The sequence below is a fragment of the Arachis ipaensis genome, chromosome B10 (genome assembly GCF_059453495.1).
Source record: "Arachis ipaensis isolate K30076 ecotype BB chromosome B10, ASM5945349v1, whole genome shotgun sequence".
In the NCBI taxonomy this organism is placed as follows: Eukaryota; Viridiplantae; Streptophyta; class Magnoliopsida; order Fabales; family Fabaceae; genus Arachis; species Arachis ipaensis.
In genome coordinates, this window is record NC_142435.1 from 22,121,835 (window position 1) to 22,144,625 (window position 22,791).

Below are 22,791 nucleotides of genomic sequence, written 5' to 3' on the forward strand. Positions count from 1 at the left end.
TCAAAAGCTAAATGATGTAAAAAAATAAAACAGGAAACAGAATGAAAATAAAAGAAAAGGAAAATGAAAAGGAAAATTAAAAAAACGGACGCAGGACGCAGGTTTCGAAAAAAAATTTTCAAAAGTTAAATGAAGTAAAAAAAAGGGGGGGGGGACGGGGGGTGGGAAAACGAAAAGCAAAACAAAAAGTAAAGGAAAAAATGAAAAATAAAAATTAATAATACTAAAAGTAAGTAAATTAAAAGAAAAATTATCTAATTTAAGCAATTAAATAATGAATAGTTGTCAATCACAATCAATTCTTGGTAATGGTGCCAAAAATTTGGTGTGAATTTTCTAACCACAAATTAACCGGTAAGTGTACCGGGTTATATCAAATAATACCTTACGTGAGTAAGGGTGGATTCCACGAGGATTGATGGATCAAGCAACAATGATTGATTGATTGGCTTAGTTAGACAAACAGAAAATAGTGTTTGAGTATTCAAAGAGCATTAAACAATCGTTCAGAAAATAAAATAGTAAAGTAAATAAGCTGGGAATAAAATATGAAGAAAACAGTTAAGGTTTCAGAGTTATCTATTTTTTCGGATTAACTTTTCTTACTAACTATTTTAATTATTTAGGATTTAATTTATGGCAAACTATATGTGACTAGACCCTAATTTCTTATATCTTTTTAGTCTCCTCTAAAATTCATTAACTGCCAATTCCTTGGTCAATTAATTCCAATTAGAAGCTACATGATCAAATTCCAGTTTATATGCCACAAAAATTCTAATTATCTAAAAATAAAAGGATTATATGTCACGTATCCCATTAAATCCAGATAATTAAAATTTAGGAGAATATGTTTTCAAGCTGTTGTTCAAGTAAAGAGCTTTTCCAAGTTTTACAAGAACTCAAATAGAAAGAGGGTCATACTTCCGTTCCACCCAAATTCATAAGATGAAGAGCGAAAACAATTCTTAAATCATAAATCCATACATGAATTAAAATAGAAAAAGCAATAAAATCAATTCATACAAATAGACAGAGCTCCTAACCTTAACAATGGATGATTAGTTGCTCATGGTTCAGAGTAGAAAATAGGAATTATAAATTGGAATGGAATAATGTTGAGGTGGGATCACCCTGTTGGAATTCCTTTTATATCTAATCCTAATTAATTTAAAATCTATTTTCTAAAATTAAAATAATATCTTTTCCTATTTTAAAATAAAATTTAAATTTAAATCAGAATTAATTAAATAATCCGCGCCTTGTAACGTGGGGACCACTTGGCTTCACTGGATCCACGCCTAACTTCATGCGGTTCACCACACAAGGCGCCTTACTTGGACTGAAGAGGAGGCAATGCGCCTTACTTGGAATACCATGCGCCTAACTTGTTCCTTGGCCTTCAAACCTTGCGTGTTGTTGTTGTGTCTTGCGCTTAACTTGAGATTTCTCAAGTTAGGCACAGCCTTGGTAGAGTTGATGGAAGAGAAGTATAGACTATTATATATCGTTGGAAATTTCTGGAAGTTAGCTTTCCAACGCCACTGAAATGACGTTTATTGGACCTTTGTAGTTCGAGTTATTCAGGTTTGAGTATAGAGAGGTCAGGGTTGACAGCATCATTCGCCTTCTTCTCTTTTTCTGCGGAAACTCCATCAAATCCAGCCAAATGCTACCTAAAATAAACAGAATTTCACAAGACTCAAAGTAGCATCCAAAGTGGATAAAAGATAATTAATTCTTGATTAAACTCAACAATTTAAATACAAATTCACTAGGAAAAGATAGGAAAGATGCTCACGCATCAAAAACCCTCAACCCAAGATTCTCGAACCTTCTCAGATCCAAGTTTGTTAATCCCACTTTCTTTGTCTCACTCACACTTTTCTTCACATTCTTAGTCGCTTCTTTTCCCTAACGTGTTGCTGACCTTTCACTTACTCGCAAGCAATACGGTGTCGTATCATAGCTAACAGTGAAATTTAGTCAACAAAACCCTAATTGGTTATTTCTTCTATTTTGTTTGAGTTCTTAGGGAAGAAGAAAGAGCAGAAAAGAATGGGTGAGGAGAATAAGGTAGTTGGAGAAGGTGAGAAGAAGAAAGAAGAAAGTGTTGGTGCCACTGCTGTTGTTGGTGATGGAGAGGAGGAAAAGAATAAGAAAAAGAATAAGAGTAAGAAGCAGGGGTTAATTTCTCGAATTTGGAATGGGATATTCAGAAGACGTAGTGATGATTTTGAGAAGAGGTTGCAATATATTTCCAAAGAGGAAGCTGCGGTTATGGCCAGGGTCAATCGGAGAAACCGGTCGTGGCGGAGAACTTCGCGCCAGATCATCATAATCTCTGTTATATTTGAGGTACATTTTCTATTGCTGGATGAATGGGTTTATCTTTGTGTGTTTTTGTTTGTTATAAATCATTTCTCATATGAATAGATTTGTGTATTTTAACATGCCATTCTATGCTAGAGTTTCTTTGAGCTTGAAGCGCGAAAAACTACAAACTACGACTCATGATAGCTATCTCAGAAATCAAATTAAAGATATAAAACTCTGAGCAATACTCATGATAGCCTTCCAATGTGTTGTGTGCTTTGTTTGAGCAGATATTGCCCTTAGCAAGCATGGAGAAGCTACAAAAGTCATTTTGGAGGAACAATTGAGTGCTGCTGAAATGGGACAAAGAATTAAGCTATTACAAGAAGATAGGTATTTATTTTACAAAAAATGCACTTTGATTCTTTTGCTGGAAAGTGTTATTTATCAGTGATCTTGTTTTATTATGGCGGACTCTTTATTTGTGTGCATGGTTCTACTTTATAATATTTTATTAATGAATTTCCTAATCCTTTTTTTTTATTTATACTTATCTGGATAGGTTCTTCTTGAGCTTCCATCTTCAAAGGGAGAAGCCATAGATGATGTAAGACCCAGAATCTTTGAAAAGTCTTATTATGATCAAGTCTCAAATCATATAGTTATTTATAGCCTTAATTTCGGAAATCATTTTATTAAAGATAATTAAGGCAAGTTGTGATTTATTGAATTTGAGATAAGTTATGATTTATTATCCAATTTTACAACTATTGGATTATTTTCTATATTCAAATTATAAAGTTGGTAGTTGCGAAATAATAAGGATTTCTATATGATTTGGATTAAATAAGTAATATTTTAAATATTAATACTGCTATTTTGGAAAATGAAGAAATTGAGTATATTATTTCTAATTATTTGGTTGGGACATTTTATTGAAAATAATTTATGAAATTGATGAGCAAATAGTATTTTTATACATTATTATTAATGGATTAGAATTTATTTCTAATTACTATAATATCCCTATTTTTATTTGAAATTACCAAAATGCCCCTAACCCTAATTTTGAAAGAGAAACCCTAACCCTAAAAACCCTACCCGGTTCCCCTGACCCGGTACACCTAGAGTACCTAATGCAGCAGCAGCAGCTGCAAGCTGCTTGAAAGAAAGAAAGAAACAGGAGTAGGGAACGAATTGAGAGGGAAGGAAGAAGGAAGGTTCGCCGGCGTGGAGAGGGAAGGGAGCTCACAGTGCCGCCGTCGCCCTCACCGCGTCGCGCCGCCGCGGCAGTCCACGCGTCCTTGTCACCGTCGCGAGCCTCCTTGCCGTCGCCACCATGAAGCCGCCGATCTAGTCCGAGTAAGAGAGAGATCCGAGAGGGGAGGAGGCCAACGCAGCCGCCGAGCCCGTCACTGTGCCGATTCGTCGCGCGAGGAGCTCGTGCCGTCGCCGATCATCCTTGCGCAGCATCAGAGGCAGAACCGCGACCTGAAGAGAGCGCGAGCCATAACCACCGATGGAGAAGGAGGAGCGAGCGCGGAGAAGGTGAAGTCGCCGCTGTCGCCGGCACCTCCATCCCGCGTCACCGCCGAACGCGCCGTGACCTCTGTCGTCGCCAGTCTGGTTTGCTCTGCCGTCGTGCCGTTGAGGAGAAGGCCGTCCAGTCACACCGAACAGGAGAGATAGAGAGATCTGAGGCTGAGCTGGGGGTTCAACCACCATGCCCAGCCGTGCTTGCGTCGCCGGCGCCGCCTCGGTTGGAATTGTCGCCGTCAGAAAAGGGTCCAGGCCGCCGCTAATGGAGCTAGCCGGAACTGTTCCAAGGTTTTGCCGCTTATTTAGATCCTGCTCTATTTTGGTTAGTGGCGTTATCATTGTTCTGGCCGCCGGAAAACCTTGCTGCCGTCGCCGGAAAAGTATGCCGGTAAGGGTTTCAAACTTGGTTTTCATTTCTTGTGAGATTATGGGAGTCTTATTGTCGCGGCATGTTGGTTTCAGTCACCGTCGCCGGAGTTGGGTCGCCGCAGCCGCTGAAGGCGGCTACCGGGGCTACCGCCCAACCGGTTCAGAGTCCGTTGCTGTTCGGTTCAGCCGTTCTTTCTTAGTTTCAGTAAGTATTCCGGTTTCGAGAGCTCTGCGTTAGTGTTCTGTTCTGTGTAATAAAGTAATCGTAATGTTAATGGTTTTAGGAGTTAGAATCCGGTTTGCTTGTGCCGTTTGGGGCTGTTTCTGCTTTTGAGAGAGCAGGCAGAGCCGAGATTTTGATTTGCCGGTGATTTCGGGTCGAGATAAAAGGAGTTGGTTAACGAGTTGGGTTGTGGTTCCAATGTTGTGAGGTAGGGGCACTTTCCGAAAACTATAGTTTATTATTGGAATTATTACATATGGGTACTGATGTGAGATATTGTGTATTTGGTGATTGTATCTGCCTTATGTATTATTTGATTGACTCGAATGACTATGGATGTTGGTTTGGCTGAATTGTTATGTGGCTTGTGAAATGTAATGTTTGAAGTTAATTCTTTAAAGATTTGAAATGAGTTTAATCCGTTGAAGATTGGTTTGAATCGAGTCAATTATTTTGATGATGTGAAAGATAGAATACTCTTGAAATTCAGCCTGGGTTGCTTTAATTGATTTGGTTTTGATAAATGATTTGTTACTGAACCGATTCTTTAAAGATTTGGAAATGAGTTAAATCGGTTGATATTGAGTTGATTTTTAAATGGTTTTCTTGAGATATGCCACTGAGGCAACTGTTGGATTTAGCTTGCTGTTGAATTGATTTCTGGTTTGAGCTGTTGAGAAGGAATGAGAAAACGGTTTAGTTGGGACCCGAACCGGGTGGCAAAAGTCCAAGTTTTAGGGGAGGTACTGTCGAAATTTCTATAAAATCTAAATCTTGTTTGAAAGGTTATTTAAAAGATTTGGATTTGAGAAATTGTATTATTTGATTTATTAAGAGGATAATTATGCTTTCCAGCTTAATTTATTTGATGAACTTTATACGTTGAGTTCGGTTTATTTAGAACTGAACTATGTTTGCCGTTTGAATCACTGAAGGAAAGAATGATGCTATAATATTGATTTCAATATAAAAAGGAGTTTTTAGTGATTTTAAAGGAACCTAGATTTTTGATTGAGTAATCAAGTTTGAGGCATTTTAGAAGAGTTGGAAAAATGGGTTCCAAAAAGAAATCTGAAAGCGGTTTGATTCAATTGAACTGGTCCCGTTTCAAATGAGTTGATTTTTGGACCGGGTTGGAACTTGTGATTTTGTATGGTTCAGTTTCATAATAAATTCAGTTTTATTTACTTGAACCGAGAATCTATGATTTTAAGAGTTTCAATGACTTTTAAAGAATTGATGTAAGATGACCTTCCCTAAAGACTTGGGACTCTGGCAAGAAACTTTTGTTATAAAATCCCATTATTGGATGGGTGATTTTGAATGTTCCCAAAAAGAATCTTTAACTTTCCATGGTTTTGGAAGTTTTGGAAAGAGAATGCCGAGAGTGGCTTTATTTTAAAAAGGGAACTCACTTTGAGTAAATTTGGCTTATGAGCCTGAGATGATTTGAGAAATGAGATCTTTAAAGCCAAGGCTGAAAAGAGTTGAAACTCGATTTCAAAGTGAAATGAATTGAGGAAATGATTTATGGCTTAAATGCCGACTTTATGAATTTAATGATGTTGAATGGTGGAAGTGCTGTTTTGTTGTGAGCCGGAATGGCTGTGTATGTTTATACATATTGATTGGTTCTGGATTGAACCGTGAGCCGGAATGGCTGTGTATGATATGAATATTGGCTGGTTCTAGAATGAACCGTGAGCCGGATGGCTGAGATGGATGTTGATCCATGGATGAGATTGATTGCATGTTTATGCTGAATCATTGATAAATGTGAATGTTGCACTTCCACTATCTGAGATACGAGTTTCCCTGGGTAGTAGCAGTGGCTAGCCACCACGTGCTCCAGGTTGAGACTTGATACTCTGTTGACCCTATGTCGTAAGTGTGGCCGGGCACTGTGAAAGCCCCGGAGGGGCTCGCCCCCATAAATATTCACCAGTGATGGTGATGGATAAATATTCACCAGTGAGGGTGATGGATATGGATCATGATTATGATCAAGTTTATGATGAGTATAACTCGAGTTGGGGATGCACGACAGAGGGACAGTCCAATGGTTAGCTACCAGGACTTGTCGAGTTGGCTCTATAACCGACAGATGATATCATCAGCCACTAGGGACAGGCATGCATCATATGCATTTGTGTGACATTGGTTGGGTGTGCATATTATACTTGGTTTGCCTATGTGATTAATTGCTAACTGTTCTACTTGTAATAACTGTTTGTTTGTGCTTGAACTTCCTATCTGTGTTTGCATTTGGGACTCTGTTGGATTGTGGTGATTGGTTGTTGGTTGGATTGTTTGGGCCTAGGGCCGCGGTTGGAATGAAATGAACTGATGGTTGATTTCAGTTTTGTGTTTCTGGTTTGGAATGAAATATGAAAGGCTATTTTGTTTCAGCATAGATAAACCGTTTTGAAAGACTTTTGAGCTTTTGAGAATTGAACGGTTCCTCTTTTAGAAAGGATTCCCGACTTTACTTTTATTGGAAACTGTTGTTTTTGAAAAGAGGCAAAAGACGGTTATTAATCACTGATGCGGTTATCTTCAAGTATCCTATTACAGTAATTCCTAAAAACCCTCTACTGAGAACCCTTTCGAGGATGATGTTCTCACCCCCCTACATTTTTCCCCTTTCAGGATATGGCGCAGAAGTTACGAAGAGCTTATTTAATTTTTGCTGTGATGCTCTGTATTGTTTTAGTTATGGTTTATTGTACCCTCGCCTTTATCTTGATATAATCTGTAAGAGGGATAGGAATTGTATTGATTATTACTTGTAATATTATTTATATATATAATTATGTATATATATATATGGATGTACTCTTTATGAGTTTTGTAAGTTGTATGGTATTTATGGATGTATGTCATCGGATGAAAGTATTTTTGGGAGCAGTATTGCGGTTTAAAGTTTCAAACAGGCTCATATTTTAGTATTAAATAATATAAAAGTCGTCGTAATGTCCGAACTATCAGAGTCGCGTAGCCGGAAGTGTGAGCTTTGGTAGTTAGGGTATTACAGATGATCCAACTTGCCTCTGTCACTTGCATCTCTTTGGCTGCTAAAGTTGAAGAAACTCAAGTGCCTCTTCTCTTGGACCTTCAATTACGTGTTTTTCTTTCTCCTTTATATCAGAAAACTCATCATGATGTTTCTAATAATGTGATTATTTGATCACATGAATCATCATCAGGTTGAAGATGTAAAATATGTGTTTGAGTCAAAGACTATTCAGAGAATGGAGCTTCTAATTCTGTCCAGCTTGAATTGGAAGATGCACTCTGTGATTCCACTCTCAGCGATTGAAGATTAGTGTCCATGTTAACTTGGTCTTCCATATAAGACTGAGAATCAAGATGCTATAGATGCCGCAATTGTTAGTGCTCTATCCAGGAACTGTAGGAAACAAGTATATTTGGATGAGAAAACGCAGTGATGATTGTAGTTGAATTTAAACTTTTTTTTAAATGATGTATATTGCTTTTCTGTTTGTTTATGAATTTATTTATTTATGTATTTTAATAAGTGAATTTGACACAGCACATGCTGCAGTTAGGTAATTTTGTTATTGGTTCTTTTTTTTTTTTCTTTTTGGCTAATGAAAAATATTTCATGAATTTAAATTTTAGTGTGTAAGTTTGATTTAATTTTCAGGGCATATGATCGAGTTGCAATCAAGTTTTGTGGCATTGATGCAGATATCAATTTTAACATCAGCGATTATGATGAAGATATAAAGCAGGTTCTGTAATACCCTAAAATTTTAAAAATTAAATAATTAGTTATTTATGAGTTATTATATTTATTGAGATTTTATTTTTAAAAAAATATTTGTAACAAAAATAATTAAATAGAATTTATGATTATTGAAATTTAATTTAATTATGACTTATTTTATTAAATTTAAATTATTAATTAAAAAAAATATTTTGATAGACAAAAAATTAAATTAATTTTTATTGTTATTATTATTATTACTATTATTATTATTAATATCATTATTATTATACTATTATCATTATTATTACTATATTATTAGTATTATTATTATTATATTATCACTTAATTTCACTCTATTATTATCATTACTGTATTATATTATATTATTTATTTATTTATTTTCCTTTTGGCCGAAGCCTTAAAGGAACTGAAAAGAAAGAAAACCAAAGCATGACTTATATATATATATATATATATATATATATATATATATATATATATATGAAATTGAAACTGAAACGTGGTTATATATACATGAAACGTGGCATGTATATGTATATAATACAAATGACACCTAATGACGCTTTGATAACCACAAAGCTTGAGTTAATATTATCAATCCATACTCATCTTCCTTTTTCTTTCATTAATCACCAATTGAACTAAAAGGAAAAAGAGAGAGTATGCCGTGAGTGAGAAGAACGAAAAACCTTGGAATTTCAACCTTTTTTGAGTCCGATTTCTTGACATTCGTAATTCTAATAAAAAATCACTACAAGAAAAATACCCATTCAGGTACACTTGAAAAGTGTAGCCAAAAGTGAAAAAAATGATGCCTTAGGCTACGACTACGTTTTTTGGACTACAGCTACGCTTTTTGGAGTGATTCCTATTCGGCCGTTGCCTATTCTCAAAGGCTACGTTTTTCTGCACCAAGGGCTACGCTTTTGACGTTTGGGAATAGGGTACGCTTTTCAAGTGATGCTATCCAGGACCAAAGGCTACGCTTTTCAGCTTCCATTTTTGCCAGAATAGGCTACGCTTTTCAACGCTACTGCATCACCTGTAAAGCGTAGCCACATTGTATACCATGACTACTTTTTATAAGTGTAGCCTTAGATCCCTCGTTTTTTTTTATATATATATATATACTTAGCTACTGTTTATAAGTGTAGCCTTAGGTCTCGTTTTTTTTTTCTATATGTATATATATCAAGGTTATGAAAACCGGACCGGTCATTGAACCGGTCAAGCAACTGGTTCAATGGTTCAATGGTCCGACCAGGGTCGAATCGTGGTCGAACCGGTTTAATTAAGTATACACTAAAATTATATAAAAATTCAATATATAATTTTAAATATACCAAATTAGTCTCAAACAATAGTATTATACTAACTCGAACAATAGTATTATACTAAAAAATGATTGGCTAAGCTATAATATCAATTAGTCTCAAACAATAGTATTATACTAACTCAAACAAAATTAACTCAAACAAAAAGCAGCAATTCAGAAACTAACCATCAACAAATAATTGCAATATTTCTTGCTCCACCTGGCCCTGTTCCTCCAAAGGCTTCCTTTTTTTCTAAATTAGTTGGCTAAGCTACATGCAAAACTAAAGTTTCCTGTTTTATTTTGATTAAAGTTCCAAAACCAAATCTGGCAAATCAATAGATACTATGGGAAAAATAAAACTGCATATCTAATTGAAACAAAGTTCTCACGTTTCTACAGCCTTTTCAATATTCTAGATCATGACACTCTTAACTACAGAGACCTTTTTCTGAACCTTGGCAAGCTTGCTTATCTACTCCAGTACTGCATATGCTCCTTGAATTTCAGCCTGCACCATCCAAACAAAACAAAACAAAACAACACAATTTACACAAATTCAACCAAATCAACCTCCATAATCAATTAGTCTCAAACAATAGTATTATACTAACTCAAACACAATTAACTCAAAACAAAAAGCAGCAATTCAGAAACTAACCATCAACAAAATTAACTCAAACAAGCAGCAGCAATTCAGAATATCAATCCCATAACAGAAGCAGCAATGCAAAACAGAAGCAGGTAACAGAAGCAGCAATGCAAAACAGAAGCAGCTACCAGAAGCAGGAAAAAATATTCATCATGATTCATGAAGCAGCGAGCTAACAGAAGCAGCAATGCAAAACATATTCAAAATAAAAAACATCAATCCTGAAAATCAAGAAGGCAGCATAGAATAGGCAAGCTCACAGAACTTCAGAAAATCAAAATCCAAAATCATAAAGGCAGCATAGAACAGGCGAGCTCACAAAACCTCAGAAAATCAAAATCCAAAATCAAGCATAGAACAGGCGAGCTCACAGAACAAGATCAGAACCTCAGAAAATCAAAATCAAGAAGCATAGGTGAAAGAACAGAGTCTTACCAAATTCAGAAGGAGGCGGGCTCGGCCGGTGGTCGTCGGCTGCTGTCGATGGTTGTGGGTGGCGACCAACAACAGCATAACAGAATCAAGAATATCATCAACAATCCTAGACCACGGTGATAACAACAATAATTGAAGAAGAAAAATTAAAACAACAATTACAGTAAAAAAAATACCTTCTCTTCTAGAGAACAGAGGTGAGGGAGCACGACGAAAGGCTGGACGCGGCAGAACTAGAGAAGAGGTGGCCTGGACCACCGCGGAACTGGAGAAGAGGTGGCCTGGACCGCCACGGAACTGGAGCCCAGGAGGGTGGTGCGCGGCGGAACTAGAGCAGAGGAGCAGAGCCAGCGCAGCGGAACAGCGGCTGCGCGACAGAGGAAGCACGCGAGACGAGATGCAGTAGGGACGGCAGCTTCGAGTAGTTGAGACAGCGGAGGTGATATGGCAGTGAGGCTAGGGCTGGGAGATCTGGTGAAGGGGATCTAGGGGTTGGGAGGAGAGGCTTCTATGCTTGCCCTGACTGCGACGGACAGCGGCGGTGAGGCTAGGGTTTCCGTTTTGGTTTCGGGAGAAAGAAGGAGATGGGAGAAGGACTGGAGACTGGAAACTGACTAGGGCTTCCTTCGATTTTTACGCGTTTTCTCCTTTTTTTTTTTTTTTTAAATCCAAAACGACGTCGTTTAGCATTTCAGCCTTCAAACCAAAAACCGTTAAAAAACCGGACGGTTCTTCCGGTTCACCGGTTAACCGCCAGTTCGACCGGTTTTTTCACCGGTTTTTTGCCAGGCGGTTTTTGACGTTACTCGGACCGGCTAGATGACCGGTTCTCGGTTATTCCGGTTGAACCGGCCGGTCCAGTTCGGTTTTCAGAACCATGATATATATATATAATTTTCTAATAATTATTAATACAACATAATAGTTAATAATATGATTATATGTATAATAATTCTGCATTTTTATTTAAATGAGTTGAATATTATAAAATAAAAATAAATACATAATTATACTAAATAATTTCTTTAAATAATAAAAATTATCTCTAACCAAAATATATTTATAATAATGATGCAAAAGTACTAGAATGAAGTTAATTGTAAAAATTCATACATTTCACACTAAACTAAGCCTAGCCATATCAAAATAAGCATAATATCACTTAGAATTTACTAGTAACACTCTACAAAAAAACATATCCTACATACATAAGTATTTTCTAATAAAATCTGCATCCCACAAATCAACAGCAGTTGAAAAATAGGTCTTTGTCTTTGCTGATAGTTCAAGCTTCAAGGTAGCCCTGAACATGGTTCTGCATAAATATGGATGCATTTTTTTTGTTAGTAAAAATAAGTCGGCACAAATTATAGCCTTGTACATTTAAATGAAAAAAGATAGGAGAAATAGATCACCAGCCTCAAAAAGTCGCCATGAAGCTTCTCCTCTGCTTCTATAGCTTCTCCTCAAAAAGTATGCAAAGTCTAAAACACTAATAACACCATTGATAACAATGACAAGCATACAGAAATCCAGAATCAGTCTTATTCCTTTTTGTATGAATTAAGAGTGAAATCAATCAACAACACTAAGCCAAAATGTGCACTCATAAGGTTTTGGTTAATGGAGGCAACGTTGAGGTCTAAAATAGCATTAATCTCTTTCACTTTTTAATGTAGCACAGTACAATGCAGACACCAAAGAAAACACAAGTAATTTCACTCAGCAATCCCTTGATTTCTATCAAAGATTCTAACAATAGGACAATAATGAATACAACTGAAGTAATATTGCTTGGATTTAACTCTTCTAATGAATTGTTTAATTTTTTTTATCTAATTACTTATTATTAATTCGCTACGATTATTCATATCTATCCACGCTGTCAGGAAAATTGGACTCTAGAATATGCAAGGCTCAAAGCAAGGGTGGAAGTCTTAGAGAGAAATCAAAGGTATCAAAGAAAATAATTAAGTAAAAGCAAGGGTTTGTGTTCCTATATTATATGCTTTTTAATTTTTCTTTTTCAGGAATTTTATGGGACAAGATCTGCAATGCTTAAGTCTAAAAGAGCTTCAGAATTTAGAACAGCAGCTTGATTCTGCCCTCAAACAAGTTAGATCACGAAGGGTAGTAAAACCATGCAAACCTTGGGTGTTTTTGGCCATATATATAGTGATGATGATTCTGATTTTACTTATATGTAATATATAACTTGCAGAACCAACTCATATATGAGGATATCTCAGTGCTTCAGGAAAAAGTTAGTCTCAGTTTGTGTAAACTTTACATTTCGAAAATATCTTATAAGCATAATAAATTACTAAAAAGTTATGATAAAATAAAAGTACTCTTAAGAGAGAATATGAAAGCACAAAAAGGTCATCATGAGTCCTACAAAACATATATAAATGAACAAAAACACAAGCAATTGAACAAGAAAACAATCAAAATACTAAGTCTAAACTATCAACAAAATTTCTAGTTTTCTTTTGTTAATTGGTACACCTAAACATGCTTAAGTAAAGACAAATGCAAAAGTAGCAGAATAATAAGAAAAGACAATCTAAACATTCAAATATAATGAAACACGTAATGGAGTACTCACGTTAGTGTCAGTGCAAGTATCTGCTTTCCAGAGGGAAGTTTGTCACGATCAGTCGTAAGTGCACTAATCTTAGCATCTGTTGGTCTATAAGGGATCCTTATCTGTAAGTTCAACACAAATTAGGAGAAAAGTTAACCTCTTTACTGTCCAACATCACAAGCACAATGGTACAGAACAAGAAGGAAACAAACTTTACAAGGAAACCTTGTTTAGTATTGCTAAAGGTGCAAGTCTCTTAGATGCCAGTAATGCTTCAGCATTAATTCTAACTGGTGCTTCACTCCCATCAAGTACAATTTCCTCTTGGTTGACTTTTACACCATGAAACATAACCTAGAATTTTATTAAAATTAGCAAGATTGTATCTTTTGCCTACATAATGTGGGTTAGTGGCTTGGCCAATTCGAAAAACTGAGATCCAGCTTAATTTGAAGAAAGATAAAAGAGGGAGGGGGGAGATGGGAAGAGAAAGGAAGATTTATCCAAAACTTTGGACACAGAAAATAAATTCTTCATACAAATATGAATTGTATCACCTTCAGATCCACACTTGGAGTCTCTTGACTCTCTATGCCACTTGACCAAAACTGAGCTATGACTAGTTCCAATGTTTGACCACCTACAACCTTGAAGGCGAAGCTTTTGGCAGCAGGGGAAGAAAAAGTCATCACACTCCTCCATGTCAACGGTCTATGCAATGGACATATCTGGACACAGCAAGCATGTCAAAGAAACGGTCCAGACAAATCTTTACAGTTTCGAGCTGCAAGTTGTACCTGAACAGCATCCACGAAAAATCTTCTCGTTGTATCAAAACTTGACGTGTTCATGGTTCCCTCAACCCAAGATGCACCATGTGGCACTTCTATATATTTCCTTTCTACATGGCCTAACGAAGCAAAAAATTTTAACACAATTATTGCTTTTAAGACAACTAGAGAACAGAAACTCGACCAGAATGACAAATGCCATATGATAAAACAATTTCAAGACAAAGTAAGGTGTCCAATAACACTTTCTTTATTAGAGAAAATAAAAGACAACTGGGAAATAGCCTACACAACATGATCTCAATGCATTATACATAATCTCAAAATTTGAAAACCATTAAGTCACCAGCAGAAAGAAGCATAGAAATAAACTTAATTGACTAAAGCACACCTGACTGGAATAACATCTTTGAAAATGAAACTTGTGGAGGTCTATTAGTAACAGCCACTGGCTTGGTTATAGTAACTGGAATTCTAAAAAGAGGACCGCGCCATGGTGCTTTGCAGTCAATACTGTAGACCTCATAATAATGCAGACCATCAGCTAAATTAGTAGGATCAACAATTACGCTGAAAATAGAAGATAACTTGTAATTTACTAATAAAGCAAAACTGAAAAGTGTCATCAGACAGAAACTTAGTTGAAAAATAAAAATTAAGAAGCATAAAGTGTTGATGGAATAACTGCATTTAAGCAGAATAGTTTAAGGGTGATGGATGCGGAAGTTGGAGATATTAATAAGACAATTTAACGGATGATATATATGCACTTCAAAGTAGCATAGAGAACCCAGTTCTTTTCGCCAAATAATTATGTCATTTTCTGACCTCTAAATCAAATGTTCATGTGACCTAATAATAGTTCAAGAACAACACTATGATATCAGGAAAACAAAGAAAAAAAATTCCCCAGGAAAGATTATCTCATGAGCAACACTTGCATTTTAAATAAATGGCCATGTACCCTAAAACTGAAAACATAACGGTGAAGGAACACTGACTAACTTGAAGGTACGACCATTATGAGTGAGCAGTAGATAATCAGGGGCTTTCACAACTGAGCTATCTGTAGAATGTAATTCAATGTGCTCCTCAAACACAGCCAATTCTTCAATTTTGTTGGCATCCTCATGAAATTTTGGATCAACTTCCACTGTCCACTGTAAATACAAGTCATAAAATAAATTGCCATTTGAGCACAAACTAAAATTTACAATTAACTGTGAATAGATTTGGCAAACAACATTGCACTTATCAGCAATTACACCAGCAAAAGAACAATTGTGAGACTGTTATCAAGTTTCATTACATGCCTCATCAACAATTTCTGTTAACAAACTAAATCTAAGCAAACACTACTCTTGTCCTTTTATCACCTCAGAAGGTACACTAATATTGTTCATGAATTCAACAATTTTTTGTTATTTCATCCAAGAGTTTATTAGAATTAGAAAATGCACAGTCATCACTCATCATTTATTAGTTTTCCCATGTTCCAATCTTTAATCCATTTTCACATCACAGTTTTTAAATATCTGACCTAAAGATATGCTTTGATCATCAATGGACAACAAGCTGATTATGCTCTCACCTCAGTAGATTGTTGGAAAGCACTAGCCTCCCTCAGGTAGATGCCCCGTGAAGAAGGATCTGCAATCAGCAATCATATGAAGGAATATAATTTTTGAGCTTCGATACATGCTTTTAGTTAGAATTTCACTATAGTCTATAGGTGCAGCAGCATTTGAATATGATTCTAGTCATAGGTTAGAATTCATTAATAACTGAATTTATTTTTCACTAATCAACAGTTTTCCTGCAAATCCTGCAATTCTATTCACATAGGAGAATGGTGATATTCCTTGTCTTTCACCACACTAAAAATTTTTCTTAAGTTTTCCCTTGTGTCCAATTGAATTAATATTTCAATGAACAAAAATTTTCATCGTTGTTGTGAAAGCCAATACTCTTTTCCCTAACTTCTTCCAGTTTTTACTTGTGTCTTATCATGAGCATTCTAATTCTTAATAAATAACAGAATATCAGAAACACTTTCCCCCGAATGAGTTAGTTATTTATAAGTACAAAACAGGCAGAAAAATAATCTATTAAACCACGCATCTTCATCAACAACAGCATGCATATTATCAAATCACAATTTACAAACCCATATTTCACAGATTAAAACCCCCAAATTAAAACCCCTAAAATCGGAACCCTAAACCTCTGAAATTGCAGAACCAAATACAAATCAATACATACATACTCAACGATGTGAGCACAGAGAAGACGATGATGAGAAGAACGGCGAAGAAGAGCGATGGTCAGTGCAGCAACAGCGACGATCAACAGCGACGGTGACTGGCAGTGAGTGGTTACTGGGTGGCGACGGTCACCAGCGACGGTGAGAAACCGAGAATGGCGAAGGTGAGGGTTACAGAGATGACGATCGAACTGAAAGGGGAAGGACGATGAGAAGCGCAGAGATGACGATGCTGAGAGCAGCGCAGCTCAGTGCAGGAGGGCGAAGAGGAGCGACGGTCAGTGGCGATAGTGAGTGCTGCGTGTGGTTCTTCGCGATGGTGAGAGGGTTTCAGAAAGGGGATAAAGGCATTTGATTACAAAAATTTCAGAGAGGGTTCTTCGCGATGATGAGTGATGAGCTTTAGAGGGAACAAAGGCGCTGTGATTCGTCTGGTTCCAGAAAGGGGATAAAGGTGTTGTGAGTTTCAGAAAGGGGATAATGAGCTTTGGAGGGAACAAAAATTTCACCAAGTGTTTTTCCATCCGGAAAAAAAAAAGAAGGGAAAAGCGTTTATTAGGCATCACTTTTGAAGCGTACCCAAAACATAACAAATAGGCTACCCTCAAAAAACGTTTTCTTTGATATAAAAAGTGAACTCATAGATATTAACATACAGCTACGCTTTATAAGTGATTTCTATAATACCTAAGGCTACACTTTTTAAATGATGCCAGAATTGTGTTTCCTTTTCTCTAAAAAAAGGCAACACTGAAAAAAGCGTAGCCTATTCTATGAATAGGCTACGCTTTTTAAATGTAGTTTAAAAAAAGTGTGGCTAAACGGGTATTTTTCTTGTAGTGAATTTAATTCGATAAAAGTGTTTGTATTTTTTTTATATATTGGTATTATTTTTGTTCGGTGAAAACTGACGGTGACGTGACTCTCATTTCCATTGAGTTCGACTAATTAGAGTTTTAAAAGAAACAGGCGATTACTGACGTTTTTCTCTTCAATAGCTCAGTCAGAAAGCTTTCCCAGAATTTTCATTGGTTTTGATTTCGTATAGAGGTAGGGAATTTTATTTTAAAATTAACTGTTTTAAACTGTGAATGCCATGAAAATCTAGTAGGTATTTGTAAATAATTTATGATTGTTTGGTATGACTGAATGATGAGTTTGAGTTGTGTTTGTGACTGAATTTGATGAATATGTATTTGATTTCTTGATTGATTAAGAGTGCTGAAAATTCTAATTATTGATTTAAAAAATCGGTTTGATTAAATACTATGTAAAATGAATTTTCTTGGTTTGGGATTAATTTGATATTGAAAATAAATCCGCATTTGAATCGATTTGAGATATTGGGAATCAGTTTTATTAATTTATCGAAAATGATTATGAGGGTCGGTAAAGATTTTGACATTGGAATTGGTTCGATTCGTTGATATTGAACTGAGATTTGAAAATGGTTCAGTTGGGACCCGAAAAGGGTAGCTAAGCCCGAGTTTTAGGGGAAGTGCTGTCGAAATTTTATAAATTCTGAAGTTTTATTTGAAAAGTTATTTTAAAAGATTTGGTTTTGGAAAATTAAATTACTTTAGATTTATTTAGTTGAGAAAAGGTGTATTCTATTTTTAAACTCGATTTATTAAGAAAAACATAATGTTTTAAATCCAATTTTGTAAGGAGAATTTTGTTTTAAGTGTTGTTTTGAACTCGGTTTTTTAAGAAAAGGAATCTCTGTCACAGGAGAGCAGAGAACAAGGATTTAAAGAATATATTAACTTAAAAGAATTGTCTGCTATAGGAGAGCAGATGTGACATTGTCTGGGCCTTAGTGCCAAATGTAAAGTGGGAACGCCCACACACTGAGAATTGTTTTCCAGATGTATGCTTATTGATTTGGAAAGTCACACTGTATGCGGTCTAGCCGTATGACTTAAAGTCACACTGTATGCGGCCTATCCGTATGACTTATAAGCACACTGTATGCATCTGGAAAGTCATATCTGGGACTTGTGCCTGGGTAATGTCCGAAGCGGGTAGGCAACCGACACATGAGCTCATGGCCTGCGTTAGGGATAGACATGCACCATGTTGTTTGCACATTTGCATTTGATTGTGCTTGCTTGTCTTATTTCTTTGCGATTATGTTGTTTGTCTTGTTGTGACTTGCTTGTACATTGAATTGAATCTCTTGCTTGTACATTTTTTCTGTGAATGTATTAAAGTGATTACGAATTGACATTTGACTAAGGATTAACTATGTGGCTAAAAGACGTGTAATGTGACTAGTTTTATATTTAAAATTTGTTTTGAGTTCAGAGATTTTAAAAAGAGGTAATTAGTTAGCTAAAGTAGAACCAAGAGTATTTTCAAAGGATTTGATAAAAATATAGTTTTATCGAGTAAAGTTAATTATTTGCACTTTATTTCATTATTTCTACGGCATTCCTATTCCCTACTGAGAACGTGCGGTTTGTTCTCACCCCAAAATCTTCCACCCTTTCAGTGACACAGGTTCGAAGACTATGCTTGAAGCTGCTGGTGCGGGATTTATAGTCCACAAACTAACCGGCAAGTGCACCGGGTCGTACCAAGTAATACCTCAAGTGAGTGAGGGTCGATCCCACGAGGATTGATGGATCAAGCAACAATAATTGAGTGATAGGCTTAGTCAGACAAGCAGAAAATAGTGTTTGAGAGTTCAAAAAGCATTAAACAGTAAATTCAGAGTTTAAAGATAGGCAGGTGAATAAGTTGGGAATAAAATATAGAGAAACAGTTAAGGTTTCAGAGTTATCTATTTTTCCGAATTAACTTTTTTTACTAACTATTTTAATCATGTAAGATTTAATTCATGGCAAACTATATGTGACTAGACCCTAATTCCTTAGACCTTTCTAGTCTTCTCTAATTCTCATTAACTGCCAATTCCTTGGTCAATTAATTCCAATTAGAGGGTGAAGTTTAATTCTAGTTATTATGCCACAAAAATCCTAATTATCCAAATATAAGAGGATTATATGTCACGTATCCCGTTAAGTCCAGATAATTAGAATTTAGGAGAAATTGTTTTCAAGCTGTTGTTCAAGTAAAGAGCTTTTTCAAGTTATACAAGAACTCAATTAGAAAGAGGGTCATACTTCCGTTCCACCCAAATTCATAAGATAAAAAGCGAAAACAATTCTTAAATTATAAATCAGTACATGAATTAAAATAGAAAAGCAATAGAATCAATCCATACAAATAGACAGAGCTCCTAACCTTAACAATGGAGGTTTAGTTGCTCATGATTTAGAAAAGAAAACTAGGATTGTAAATTGGGCTGAGGTGGAATGAAAAATTAACTAATTTTAGGATCCCTTTTCAAAAAAGTTTCTTTTCCCTTTTATATTTAATCCTAATTAATTTAAAATCTAATTTCTAAAACTAAAATAATATCTTTTCCTATTTTCAAGATAAAAATAAAGTTTAAATCAGAATTAATTAAATAATCAGCAAGTCTTCAATTGATGGATGGGGACCACTTGCTTTGTAGGGTCCACGCTTAACTTGGGAAGTAACGGGAAGTGTTCCCCTGAGTCCTCCATTCTGTAGCCTCTAATCTGTGTTTTTTGGGCCAAAAATTGGGTCAAAAACAGCCCAGAAATCGCCCCCAGCGTTTTTTGCATTTTCTACACGTGGCGCATGTCACGCGTATGCGTTAGTCACGCGTACGCGTCGATGGTCTAATTTGCGTGTCACACGTACGCATCAGGTACGCGAACACGTCGCTGTGCAACTTCGCTTTTCACGCGTACGCGTCAGGTACGCGCACGCGTCGCCATGGAAAGCTCCAAATCACGCGCACGCGTCGCTCCTTGCTGTCATCTCCTTTAATTTTTGTGCTGCAGAAACTCCATCAAATCCAGCCGAATGCTAGCTAAAATAAACAGAATTGCACAAGACTCAAAGTAGCATCCATAGTGGCTAAAAGATAATTAATTCTTGATTAAACTTAACAAATTAAATGCAAATTCATTAGGAAAAGATAGGAAAGATGCTCATGCATCAGCTGCAGACAGTTATTAGTTTTATTTGAGATAAGTTATGAGTTGAGTTGCTTTCATAAAATTCACTCGCCTTTGGTATTTTAGATTTTATTTTATACAGAGGGATAGGAATTGTATTCGAATTTCATATTGAATTCATTTGTATAGCATTTATTATTATTAATAACTATGTGATTTTAATTACATATAACAATTTTCTGGAATTTTCTCAAAAACTGAAACGCGATATCGACGTAAAAGCTCAATAGTAAATTTATAATAAAGGAAATCAGGTCCGTAACGCCTTACTTTTGGTACGATCATGACGTGCTAAAAGTTAGGGTGTTACAGGTTCTAATACTTAATAGTTTGATTTGATAATAGTTTTGAGCAAGTTTGAGGGTTTTTCTTTGTAAAGAAAAATTAAAAAGCTTTGAGGGTTTTTCTTTGATTATTTTTTTTCTTCTGATGCAGATGAGTAACTTTACAAAGGAAGAGTTTGTACATATTCTGCGTAGGCAGAGCACTAGTTTTTCGAGGGGTAGCTCCAAATACAGGGGAGTTACCCTGCACAAATGTGGTAGATGGGAAGCACGCATGGGGCAGTTTCTCAGGAAAAAGTGAGAAACATTTGAATTCTGATATTGCAATCATAGTGGAACCTTAGTGATCTCAAACACTTTGAGGCTATTTGAGGTTTTAATACTTATAATTAACTCTAAAAAGAAAACTAGAAGCAAGAAAGAAAATCCCACGAACACTGCAACACACACAAAACCCTGACACAAAAGGCGCCTACTTTTTGTTCCTCTCTTGATACAGAACTTTCCAACTCTGCTTCAAATTCGAGTGATCAATTAATTGATCCTCTGTTTTTGTTTTTTTTCACCCTCCAGGTTGGAATTGAAATGCAGAGAAAAGCAGCATTGCCGTTGAGGGACACAAAAAGTGGCAATGCGAACAAGATGAAGGCTCTGTGCGGCAAGGAAGCTTTGGTGAAGCTTCTGCGATGGCATTTTGGTTACCCTAATTTCAGAGGCAAGCAATTGGATGCTATTCAAGTTGTTCTCTTAGGTTCATTTTTGCAAAAATCTCTCCTTTTTTTATTTTTTGGTTTCCGTTACTGTTTGGTTGCTGAGAAATCATAGGAAATTGAATTCTGCATTTTTTTATAGGTCTCACTTTTCAGTTTGATTGGTTAAATTAGCTTGACACTTTTCTTTTAACAATGTTTTGTTTGCAAATATAGAAAGAAGAAAGTAAAGAACATGAAGCAAGTTTTATATCAGTGTCCTACTCTGATAAACGGTTTGGATATGAAAGAAAAGAAATTAAAAAATGATCTGAAATCATAAACTCGTGTTCTTTGAATTTGGTAATGGATAAGTTGGGATTTTTATTTTTTGATGGAATGCCTATTACCTTCCCACCCCCTCTTTTGGTGTAGGAAGAGATTGTTTATGTCTTATGCCTATTGGAGGAGGCAAGTCGATGTGTTATCAGATTCCTGCACTGGCCAAAACAGGAATTGTGCTTGTTGTTTGTCCTTTAATAGGTGAATCATGTTCATATTTCTAATATATACAATTGTGCATCTTTGTTGAGCTGAATTCTGTGTGGTAATTCACTTGGTTTTTGCATGCTAGGCACAATTGTGATTTCTGACTTTTGTTCTGTTGACGCCTTAATGGTAGGCACTTCACTACTGGCATTATATTTTAGGACCAATTATGGAAACATTCAACAGGGTTGAAATAAATTCGATGTTGATTTGTTAGTGAATTTTTCAAAGCAAATTCTCAATTCGAATCATGAATCTCGTGAAGCGTTGACAAAATGTTATGCCACTAAATGAATGCTACATTTATCTGGTTTTGTTCATATGCATGGTTGTTTTGTTAGCATGGTTTTGGTGATAAGCTTGATAGAGCTTGTATTTTAGTATTTTACTCTCTCTGTGATCTTTTGGTTTATTTACTCTCTCTGTGATCTTTTGGTTTATATGCTACCATGATTGTGCAAAGCGCCAAAAATAATAACTTGTATGCATGTTTGTTTTTATGCATTCTGTGCATGACCATGATTGAAGTTAGTTCTTTTCTTCTTTGCTAGTTGCTAGGTTCCAGTCTGATTCATATTCAAATGAAGCTGTGGACACTACCACTGGAGAAGAGACAGAACTTCTTGTTGGTTTGAAAAATGATGGTAACTCTATAAACTTTGATGTAACACCCTACCATACAGAGTCTTATGCTTAAGTCATAATTCAGAGATGGCAAGGTATTACGACCTCTAAAATAAAAATTTAGTACGTATAGTAGTATGAATAATTGATTATAACTAGGAGCCTTTGTAGAAAAAGGGGTAAACAAAAATCGTAACTCGAACGCGCAACACTCCGATCGATAACGTAACGAGCAAAGGATAAGCTAACGCAAGATCATATATATATAAAGAGTGTCAAAAACGGGAATATCAAGACTCAAAATCCGGCTGCGAAGATAACCGGTCCGAGCATAGTAATATATACA

At 35.9% G+C, this 22,791-nt stretch overlaps 2 protein-coding genes across 2 annotated transcripts; one reads left to right on the forward strand and one right to left on the reverse strand.

Annotated features, from left to right (window-relative positions):
• The first annotated feature begins 7,930 nt into the window (after window positions 1-7,930).
• LOC148579391 (floral homeotic protein APETALA 2-like) lies at window positions 7,931-20,884 on the forward strand. The gene is made up of 3 exons (XM_088489844.1): window positions 7,931-8,016; window positions 8,115-8,202; window positions 20,735-20,884. Exons 1-3 carry the CDS (start codon window positions 7,931-7,933, stop codon window positions 20,882-20,884), a joined length of 324 nt encoding a protein of 107 aa, XP_088345970.1.
• Window positions 11,889-14,422, reverse strand: LOC107623769 (tripeptidyl-peptidase 2-like). Its single transcript, XM_088508481.1, has 7 exons — window positions 14,373-14,422; window positions 13,988-14,100; window positions 13,748-13,918; window positions 13,416-13,544; window positions 13,212-13,312; window positions 12,023-12,095; window positions 11,889-11,918 (listed from the first exon to the last, which is right to left on the reverse strand). The coding sequence occupies exons 1-7, from the start codon at window positions 14,386-14,388 to the stop codon at window positions 11,889-11,891; spliced, it is 633 nt and encodes a 210-aa protein (XP_088364607.1). The 5' UTR covers window positions 14,389-14,422.
• Window positions 20,885-22,791: the final 1,907 nt, after the last annotated feature.

What these genes read in the sequence shown, in the direction of transcription:
- LOC148579391 (XM_088489844.1), top strand. Translation starts at nt 7,931, where the DNA reads ATGTATATTGCTTTTCTGTTTGTTTATGAATTTATTTATTTATGTATT. An exon ending in ACAGCACATGCTGCAGTTAG is followed by an intron (nt 8,017 to 8,114) that starts GTAATTTTGTTA and finishes TTTAATTTTCAG; the next exon opens with GGCATATGATCGAGTTGCAA. An exon ending in ATGATGAAGATATAAAGCAG is followed by an intron (nt 8,203 to 20,734) that starts GTTCTGTAATAC and finishes CTTCTGATGCAG; the next exon opens with ATGAGTAACTTTACAAAGGA.
- LOC107623769 (XM_088508481.1), bottom strand. An exon ending in CTTTAGCAATACTAAACAAG is followed by an intron (nt 13,313 to 13,415) that starts GTTTCCTTGTAA and finishes TTGAACTTACAG; the next exon opens with ATAAGGATCCCTTATAGACC. An exon ending in ATACTTGCACTGACACTAAC is followed by an intron (nt 12,096 to 13,211) that starts GTGAGTACTCCA and finishes TGGTGTTATTAG; the next exon opens with TGTTTTAGACTTTGCATACT.